Below are 10,325 nucleotides of genomic sequence, written 5' to 3'. Positions count from 1 at the left end.
AGAGACGAAACGTTTCATTAGAGAAGAACCCCTCCAGAAGACCTACACAAGTTTTTTTCTTTTTGATCACTTGTTAAGAGTCTGAAAATGTCTTAACCCAGTGAACTAATCAGTAAACCTTTACAGACTTTAGTGACTTCATGTCTGTAATACTTGAAAGACTTCTCAAGAGCTATAAAAAACCTATAAAACATAAAACAGCACATGGTAGTGTTTGTTGTGTATAATTGCTCTGAAACAATCAAGTATACAAACAGAAGTAGAAGTTGTTAAGTAACCCTAAAAGTTTTTTTCTAAACAAATTTATAGTTTATTATGACGGCACCAGCATTAAGGAACTTGGTCTACGAAAACTAACAGTTAAGGTGAAAATTAAATCTAAAAATCAGAAATTCAACGGCAACAACTACATAATTAAAATACATATTATGCATTGCGTCATTTACTAATATYGTTTATAGACAGTAGAGCAACCAGAACAGACTGATAAACTTTAAAGTACATGCATTCCAGCTTGAAGACAAAGCCTAACAGTAAGCGTACCTGCTGGGGTGTTAGCAGTGGTGTGCTGGCCTTCAGGGTGGGCGTTCTCAGGGCTGAGGAGCCTTGTGATAGCCCAGGACGGAGCCCGACGAGCGGGAGACTCCTCAGACACGTTAGCCTCGCCACCAACATGGTCACAAYAATCTGTATCCGTCTGAAAAATAAACAGAAAGCACGTAAAAGAAGCGCAATGTTAGTGGGTCTGTGCATCATTTCATAACCAAAGTCAACGTGTCCTTGGCTAACATTTACTTACAATATGGTCAGAAAAGCAGCAAACAAATTAAATACGTTGTAATGACATTAACGGTTAAATAACACTTGTTATGCCTGAACAGTCAGTGCAGGCGATTAAACTGAGCTAACACTACTTAGCAACGTTTCGTACACAAGCTAGCAACAAACAAATCCCCCTAATAAATTCCTCCTGAACTACAGTAATTAGACTAACTAAACGATAAACTATAAATAATTACATACAAAGGAATTTAACAGTAAATAAATGCTCATTACCAAGAGTAATACCGTCGTTCACCTTCCCAAAACAAAATGAGCAAGTTTCTGACGCAAGTGTTTTACAACGCGCCGATAGACCTTCCGGAAAATTCTTCATCTGCGTCATCATTAAGCGACACAGATATGGATGATAGAAAAACGAAATAGTGTAACTAAAATAAAAAAAATAATACGAAATGCTATAATTCTCACACACACCCCTTAAATAACTGTAATCAAATTGTCAGTAGTCTAGTAGTCTACATTTAAAAAAATGAGCTTGAGTGACTTCCTTTCCTACACGATGTTGCAGTTTGTATTTTTTACCACTAAATGGTGCTCTAGTTCTTTTTATTTTAATTACAAAAGAAAAAAAATAAATCTGCCCTTAAAATCACCACATTTCATTTTAGTTTTAGACCAAAACCTCAATTTTCCATCCATATATTGTCTAAAAAAAGTACTTAAAGTGCATAAAGTCTAACTTTGCTTCAGCTGAGTTGAGCGTCAGGCGGGGGCCGTGTGTCAAAACGCGCACCTCCTGCTCACAGCTGCGCTCTTCACAACCAAACTTTTTCTTTTTTTCTCTCTCTCATGCGATTCAGCGAGCTGCGACCCTTGGACAAAGTTAATCCGAGRCAAGCCTACTCAACATGTTTTCATCTGTCTTTTGTGTTTTACGAAACGAAGCCAGCCCAGATGCATCTTTTGGAGCTTATTGTTTTTTTCCCCACGCAAATCATTTGAAAAATTGATGAAGTAATATTTTCTCTCCCGAGTCGCACTTTCTGAAGAGGCAGAACAAGTGGATGGAAAGCGGGACGCCTTCACGACCCCAGAGCTCATTATGATGGTGGGTTCTTTGAGTTTTTAAGGAGCTACTTTAAAACTGCAACCTGTTGTGCATCACAAAAATACATGTAACTTTTGTTTGATTTTATACATGATTTCAATAGGTCCTAATAATCTATTATTGTAGCAAATGCAGATTTTACAATCCTTTTGCATGCTTGCTTCAATTTTTTTTGTTTACTTTAAATCTATCAATTAGTTACTTCTCAAAAGTTTGATCAAAATCTCTTCATTGGTTTATGAGATATTTTGCTGACAGAAAAATGAGTTCACTACATCGGTTTATAACATGTTTTGAAGCAAATAAGTTGCAGAATGTGTAGCAATTAAATGTGTTGGGGATAATGCTCAGCTACTATAGCTCTGTGTCTACAACTGAATAACCAGAGTCAATCCAATTTAAGAAGATTGCCACAGCTAATTTACCTTAGAAAGTACAAAATAGCTATAAAACAGTTAACTTTACAGACACTGACCTAAAATTTGTTGTGTGGTAGTAGCTGAACCTTGTCCTCAACATACTGCTTAAGCAGATCACAGTGCATGACATCAAGACMACTGATGGAGTCTACTCAGGTTCATTCAAGCCTTTAATTGTTTTAAACTAATTGAGCTTATTTTGACAAATAAATATAGGTAGATGGTTTTAAACATCATTTATCTGATTGTAACATGGYGGGGGGGTACTCTGTAAAACATATTTTTTAAAAACTTTGTATTATCGTCTGATCAATCTTTGAATCTGCCTAAAGGCTCGCTGGTAYAAAGCTCCGCCTATTTACACAAAGCTCCTCCCCGGAGCTCAGTCTGCAGCTGAGCTTCCGTCCCAACAGAGCACCCCTCCAYCGAAGCATTGTTGTGAAGGCATGCTGAAGTGGGAGTGTCTGAAACAGTAGGAGGTTCTTAAAGAGACAGAGGCCAATTTCAAGATGTTCGGATGATGCAAAGTCAAATATATTTTTGATATATACAGCATTCCACAACAACTAAAGGTAGCACAGTTACTTGGTTGTGGTATAGAGTGAAACAATGTGTGAAATACACAATACCATGCCCTTGCAGATGTAACACAATGATAGAAAAAAACATCTCGTTAGAAACTTTTCCTAATCTGGAGAATACATGGGAATGTTTCAACAATGYAACTTGTTATAGAGATTTTTTAAAAAAACTAACTTATTAAATTAATGTGTTCTGAAACTCTAATGAACACTTGGAGTACTGTTCCATGTAAAGCAGGCTTGGGTGGCTGCTGTTTAATTGGTCTTCACAAAAGATTTACATTAAATAAGAGGCAGCTATTAAAACCATTTGTAACAAGATGATAAATGGTGCACCAGCGGTTTTGTTATGAGCAGATGATCAAACGTGTCATATGCCTCAGTGGTTTGTGAATATTCACGAATGTCAGCTCATGTGGGTTTTTTTTCCCCCACTTCTCTTTACCCAGCAGATGCAATAAGCTGAGATAATTGGTGTACATCTAATTTACTATATAAATGACAAAACATCTGACTACTTATTTACTTGATGAATTGTTGATGTGGGATATTCTTTTAAATCTTGAAAAAGGTATACATTGAGTTGCACAGCTGTAGAAAGAGTGCTATAACTGTCTTATTTGTCAAACCTTTCCCCCTTGTCATAATTAGTTCAGAAAGAGTCGTTTTAAACTACAGAGCAAATGGGTTAAGATCTCCTGTTAGCCCTTACATTTCTTGTAGTTTGATGAGTTGTAACACTCAGGGACTCTGTCTCCAAMAGGATGACATATGAATGACCCAGCAGTTTATGTTCCGCCGTCTCAGCCCTCCAAAAAAAGAAGGCCCAGAATCACTCTTGTGCGAAGGGACCTTTGTGGTTGTGGCATGCAGCAGGGTGGTGCAAGACAGGCCTGACTTTTCCTTCCAATGAAAACACGTCTCTGTACACAGGTTGTTCACCTTTTCATTACAAGCTGTTCCACGTCCACAGAGCTCCACTGGATCAACAAACTTCCTGTTCCTGCTCAGGGAATTTCACAGCCAGTGTCCAACCGTCCTCTGTGTTTAGACTACTAGTTTTGGACCTGCTCCTGTGCTCACATAGGCTGAAGTCGCTACAGGATACCTGAACCAAATTGACATTTGTTAACTTCAAGACACTGGACTGCCAGGATAAAAACAAAAGGTTTATCAGGCCTGAGCAGACAGATTATTAATACAAACTGTATGTTGACGACTCCCTGTTGTACAGGGAGTACTTTAAAGAGAGGGTATTATGTGAAATTTACTTTCGAAACTTTAAATCAGCCTCGTTCATAAGACAGCTCAGTCCGGGACTGACGCGTGTTCTGTCCTCCTCCAAGCATTCAGAAAAAACACGAAGGTGGAAAGGCGAGAAAGTCCGCCTTTGATGCCCCTCTGAGCCCCCAAGTGAGGTAGTATCAGAGCCGGGTTTTGAGCTGACCGACTTGTGCAAAAACAACCTGGGGTTCCGCGCTCAGAAAACGATAATGAGTTGATGACATCAGTGAGCGACCGCAGGATTAATCATCAAACAGATTTATTTCTGAGGGAGCAACTTTGTAGTTAGTTTTAAAAGTATTGAAACAAGATTGCTAAAAATCAGTTAATTCTGTTGGTTTGTGTGTGTGTGCGTGCGTGCGTGCGCGCGCGTGTGCGCGCGTGTGGCCTTGTTTTTCCTACATTGTGGGGTCCATGTTTAAGGAAAATGCAGCATCATGGGGAATGGGTGCTCCTTGGGCCCCACAACTTCGGAGGCTGATTTTGGGTGTGGGGGTTTGGGTTTAGGACCAAGGTGTGAATTGAGTTTAGGTTAGTTTTAGGGTCAGGAAGGTACCTGTGAGGTTAGGGTTAGGGTTGGTGGTCAGGGTTAGGATTTAAAATTACCAAAAAATGAATGGAAGTCAATGGACGGACCCAACAAGGATATAAAATCAAGTTTGTGTGTGTGTGTGTGGGGGGGGGGGGGCATGCTTGCTACATCGTGGGAACCATTTTCCAGAAAAGTCAACGCACGATCCTCATGGGACATAAAAGCAAACCTACGTTTGATACGATCAAGACAGACGTCAGCTCGAGCAACTGCAGGATTAATCAATAGATTTATCACAGACGGAATATTAAAGATGACACAGAGCAGCAAATTTGTATTTAGTTWAAAAAATATTGACCCACAGGATCGTTAGTAAGTTTATTTTATTTTATTTCATTTTATTTTATTTTATTTTTATTTGATACGAGGCAGATGTCCGTCACACAATAAATACGTCGCGGCCCACTTCTGTTGAGCTGAGATCTGTTYCATGCCTCTTTTGGTTCTGCGCAGCTTGGTTAATTTCTGAACTCGTACATGTGAGCGGGACCTTTGATTTTTTTTTTTTTTGAAAGACCTGAGGGAGCTTAAAGCTGGACTGGTCTGTGCAGCAGCTTTGCAGAACTGTCTTGTGAAAGAGGCTATCATGTTATAATGTCATTCCCTCATCAGAAACATACCCAGAGTGTTGCTTTGACTCATGCATGCATGTTTGAGAAATCCTTAAATCTTCTGTTTTAGCTATGTGGAGCTGCCTAAACACTTGCTGTTACAAAGCACCGTCTATTTGTACAAAGCTCCTCCCTGGAGCTCAGATTGTAGCCAAGCTCCCGCCCCACAGAGCACCCCTCCCATGCAGCACTGTTGTGAAGACGTGATGAAGTGGGAGTGTCAGAAACAGTAGGCAGATCGTAAAGAAACAGAGGCCAATTTCAAAGCTATGATGCAAAGTCGAGATTATTTTTGATGTATACATCATTTTCATAACAACTAGCTAGCATAGTTACTTGGTTGTTGTATTGAATTGTATGTGCCTGGAAAATACATACCCCCCCCCACAAATGTCAGAATTACTTTAGTGTCTATAAGAAATCATTGACTGGTTGTAAAATATCTATTACCAATTAAATTGTAATCCTTGCCCCAGACAGCATGATTCTTCTAAACAGGCAACAAATTGGTCCTTTAAACTCTGCAGTTGATTCATATTTGAGAAACATGGATAATATTTTTGATAAATCAAAGTTTCTTGGAGGCCACTCCAAAGAGCTTATTATTTGAGAAACTTTTCCAAATTAAGAAGATTGCTGTCAAAACGCAAGCGAGATGATTATCCMTCTGCCCTTCCTAAAAGTCACAGGTCCAAGAGAGAAATCCAGACATATCGCGCTCTAGCAACACTCTTTAGCTCCTCCTGGGGGATCCTAAGGTGTTCTCAGGCCAGAAAGAATATACAATCCCTTCYAGCAAGTTTTTGGTCTGTATTTGGATCTCCTACCAGTGGGACAAAATCCTCCAAACCGGAGAGTCCCACGAACCCCTTAGCAATTCCTCAAGGGTAAAGATCTAGTTTATTATTCAGGACAGAAACTACACCACTCCCCCTGAATCTGAGGTTTGATGAAACAACTATTCATGCTTTTATTTTCTTTCATCTAGATTATAATACAYTTTACCTGTCCTAATAAAACAGCTGTTAATCATCTCCAGCTGATCCAAATCTCTTCAGTGATGTGATTTTTATCTGTAAAAAGTGTTACCTTCTTTGGGAACCTGTRAGTGATGATTAACAAACAGATTTTTGATGCTTTGCAAAATTTCTTTGGATGGAGGCGGCAGTATCATTTACTCTGTTGACCCATTCATTACYAGGAAAGGTGTAGGCTGGATTATGCTAAAGATTAGTCAGGGGTGTGAGTCTAGTTGGCATTATCTTCAAAGCGAACGAAAATTAATCTTTGGAGAATGTGAAAAAGACTCGCAAACAGGTGCAATTAAGCCTAGTCTTATCTTCCWATGACTGCCTACTTCCTGTCAGGCTTATAAATACCTCAAGTGCCCCCGCCCCCACTCTGCGACCACCACCACCGCCGCACACACCTTTAGAACACTACAATTTATGGCTTCTCAAGGAGGCCGTTCCCTTTCAGTTTCAGGCGCAGCACACTTACACCTCTCAGCGCTCCGACATGCGTCAGTCTCAGTTTACGCTTTAAGGCACGAAAGCAGAGTTAGAGACTCTTTTCATGTTCTGACAATGAGTAGGAGATGGTAGTTTGGACATCAGGGTGCTCTGCTGCCTACGTCTGCAGGGGGGTAGAGAGTATCACTTTTAGCCAGACAACTTGCGATTTACTTTTTTTTTTTTCCTTTTTGGCAAGCAGCTTAGCAGCTGTGGGATAGCATTTTAATTGGAAAGATTGTGCTTGATTGCAGTCTGCCACTGACATTTCACGGTTGTTTTTCTCCTCAGTTTAAAAAAAAATCCCATCCCACCAACATAAAGGTGGCAGCTGTAGCTCGGCGGCCTCTTAAATTCTGGGGCTGCAGGTTTGAGCCCAGGAAGGGCAATCGGCATAAAACAATCACCAAACGTTTCATGCAGATTTCCTTGCTGTGGCAACCCTTGCAGAAGGGAGCAGCCAAAAGAAAAACTAGTCTAAGCCATAAATAGCGTGTCTCTGTGTGCAGCAGCCCCCAGTCTGGCATGGTGGGTGGGCATGTTCTTAAAATGCACCAGTGCACTTAAAAAGGACAAGGACTTCCTCACAGCTTAGATTCTGTTGTAACACCGGTTATTTTCAGTTCTTGTCTTCAGGTATATAATAATTTAGTCTTCGCCTAAACGCTTCCATCTTATGTTTTGCAGAACAAAAGGCCTCAACAAAAAGAAATGCACACCCTGAAAATTAAGGAAGTCCTTAGAACATAAGCAGTTTATGTGACTCAGCATCACAGTGCAGTTTTACGCTTCATGTGATAGCATCAACTTCCTCCTGGTGGAAAATAACTGTGAGGTAACAGAAAGTTTCGAGTTTAAGCCAAATGCTCCTCTGTCTTTAAACAAGCAAAATGTGTGGTTGATGGTTATTTCGTTTTACAGGCTGAAGCATCACCTACAAGAAGGAACACAAACAACCGGAAGGCACTTTAGGACGGTAACTCACGAGATTGGCAGAACCTATTAAGTGGCAGTGTGGGACATAATCTTCAGACAAGAATGAGGATCAAATACACCATGCCCATCGTCTTCTTCGTGGCACTCGTCATAATTGAGAAAGAGAACAAGATAATCTCCAGGTAAGCCAACTTTAGCATCAGTTGTAAATGTAAACAACAAAGCTGTGCTGCAAAAATAACATGACTGTTTTTTTTAAACATTTTCAGGGTGTCCGAAAAAATCACGTTAAAGCACATCCCCCAAGACCCTCAACAGCCAAGTGGTTTAGACCACATTCTGAAGCACAATGCCTCCTTCCCTTCCCTCAGCAAGGATGCTGTGCTGATAAAGCGGCGCCTGGAGAACTACAGCGAGCACCAAGAGGTGAAGAAAAGAGGAAGRAGACATGTTCTCCTGCTGGCCACCACCCGGACCGGCTCCTCGTTTGTGGGCGAGTTTTTCAACCAGCAGGGCGAGAACATGTTTTACCTGTTCGAGCCACTGTGGCACGTGGAGAAGATGCTGACTCTGGACACCGGGGGCACCAATGCAACCGCGTCTGCCAAGGCGTACCGCGACGTGCTCCRGCAGCTCTTCCTGTGCGACTTCTCCCTGCTGGAAAGTTTCCTAGAGCCCCCTCCTGTGAACCACGTCACCGCGGCTCTTTTCCGCAGGGAATCCAGCAGCTCTCTGTGCGAGGAGTCCGTCTGCAGCCCTGTCGTCAAGGGAGTCTTTGAGCGCTATCGCTGCAGAGCAAGACGCTGCGGGCCCCTCAACCTGACTATGGCRTCCGAGTCTTGCCTCAACAAGGAGAACAGGGTCATCAAGTCTGTCAGGGTCCGCCAGCTCGAGAATCTTCGCCCKTTAGCCGAGGATCCACGACTTGACATCAGATTCATCCAGCTGGTTCGGGACCCTCGGGCCGTGCTGGCCTCACGCATGGTGGCCTTTGCTGACAAATAYAAGAACTGGAAGGAGTGGGCCATGGGTGGGAGTGTGTCTCTTGATTTTGCAGAGGTAATGAAGCTGAAGGGGAACTGTGACAACATTAGATTGTCCGCAGAGGTCGGCCTCAGGCAGCCGCCGTGGCTGCGCGGCCGCTACATGTTGGTGCGCTACGAGGACATCGCTCGATTCCCCATGAGGAAAGCAACAGAGATGTACAGGTTTTCGGGGATCCCCTTCACCCGACAAGTCAAATCTTGGATTCTGAGGAACACCCAGGCCTCTAAGGAGACCAGCGGYGTGTACTCCACACAGAAAAAGTCCTCAGAACAAGTGGAGAAATGGAGGTTTAGTCTGCCGTTCAAGATAGCCCAGGTGGTACAGAGAGTGTGTGGGCCGACGCTGAAGCTGTTTGGCTACAAACTTGTCAGCAGCGAAGAGATGCTAACAAACAAATCTATAAGTCTGATTGAGGACAAAGTGTTTAAATCTTTATGGACTTGAACGAGAATGAACCTGTCATGAAAATGCTGGAAAATCATTTTTTTAAAGAACCATATTTATTAGGAATTTTTTTAATTCTAATCCAGAGCTTTATATTTTATAATGAGCTTCTTCAATTTTTTTATTGTTCATATATAACATGGCTTAATGAGAGAATTTAGAAGTTTTTAAATTAAAGTTTACTATTAAAGCAAGAGCATTTGGAACAACTGTTAAACTAAAATTGAAACAAACAGAGAAAAAAAAGGAACAATTTGTATGTTTATGTTTTGCACTGGACTCTTTTTATGAAATGCTAATGCTGCTGTTGTGTCTGCAGTTGGACTACTTTTAAACCACTTAATCTAAAACCATAAACTTGTTTAGTTACTGCCTTAAGGTCAACAGGGGAAAGGCCGATGTCTTGCCAATACTTTCTTTTAAGATTAGTTAGTGATGCTTCATGCAAAATGTGTTTAATTGTTCTTGTTTTAAAACTGGTTGAATGTCCTGTTCTTATTTGCTGCAGCAGTTTTTGCTTATGCCATTTATTTTTGTTTGATGTATGTAATTTAGTCAAAAGTGGCTTGAGAGATGTTTGGATCCATCAGCTAAAACAGGTGTTCGTACAGTTCGTAACATTCCAACTGCAGCTGGTTTGCAGGATTGTGTGAGATTTATCGACAGCTCTCTGTCTGTWGACACAGGTCGTCTGGCGGCTGATGAAAAAAAGGCACCGACAGAATATTTACCAGTTTTGAGTTTCTTTTTTTTTTTTTGTGCATTTTGTCTGCTGCAATAAATCTAACTTTACAACTACAAAAGCGGAGCTTTTTACATGAAGAATCACGTTCAACAAAATCTTGTGAATGGTGAAAATTAGCACACACATTCCCACCTTTAAAGCTAACTGCGTGGATTTGATTCCAAGTAGAGAAGGAAGTGTAGCTGCTGAAGAGGCAGCTGCCCTGACTGCCAGCGTGTGTTTACGGGCCCATCTATTTAAGTCCTCCAACCTAGTAATTACCTC

At 41.3% G+C, this 10,325-nt stretch overlaps 2 protein-coding genes across 3 annotated transcripts in view; one reads left to right on the top strand and one right to left on the bottom strand.

The window, feature by feature from the left end:
* ghitm (growth hormone inducible transmembrane protein) overlaps window positions 1-1,159 on the bottom strand; it is a 5,026-nt gene extending 3,867 nt beyond the window's left edge. The window contains exons 1-2 of the mRNA XM_014031243.1: window positions 1,057-1,159; window positions 544-697 (exon numbers count right to left, since the gene is read on the bottom strand). Of these exons, the coding sequence (XP_013886697.1) occupies window positions 544-675 (132 nt within the window). The 5' untranslated portion in view covers window positions 676-697; window positions 1,057-1,159. The remainder of the gene's footprint in view (window positions 1-543; window positions 698-1,056) is intronic.
* Window positions 1,160-1,537: 378 nt separating this feature from the next.
* LOC106534556 (carbohydrate sulfotransferase 3) lies at window positions 1,538-10,119 on the top strand. Of its 2 annotated transcripts, XM_014031241.1 has the most exons (4): window positions 1,538-1,891; window positions 7,577-7,724; window positions 7,811-8,007; window positions 8,095-10,119. In XM_014031241.1, the coding sequence occupies exons 3-4, from the start codon at window positions 7,928-7,930 to the stop codon at window positions 9,314-9,316; spliced, it is 1,302 nt and encodes a 433-aa protein (XP_013886695.1). In that variant the 5' UTR covers window positions 1,538-1,891; window positions 7,577-7,724; window positions 7,811-7,927; the 3' UTR covers window positions 9,317-10,119. The 2 variants fall into 2 exon arrangements, with proteins under 2 accessions (XP_013886695.1, XP_013886696.1); XM_014031242.1 differs by lacking the exon at window positions 7,577-7,724.
* The last annotated feature ends 206 nt before the right edge of the window (window positions 10,120-10,325 follow it).

The sequence above is a fragment of the Austrofundulus limnaeus genome, unplaced genomic scaffold, assembly GCF_001266775.1.
Source record: "Austrofundulus limnaeus strain Quisiro unplaced genomic scaffold, Austrofundulus_limnaeus-1.0 Scaffold1209, whole genome shotgun sequence".
Lineage (NCBI taxonomy): Eukaryota > Metazoa > Chordata > Actinopteri > Cyprinodontiformes > Rivulidae > Austrofundulus > Austrofundulus limnaeus.
Note: the sequence above shows the minus strand (reverse complement) of the source record. Positions and strands in the feature narration are given on the sequence as shown.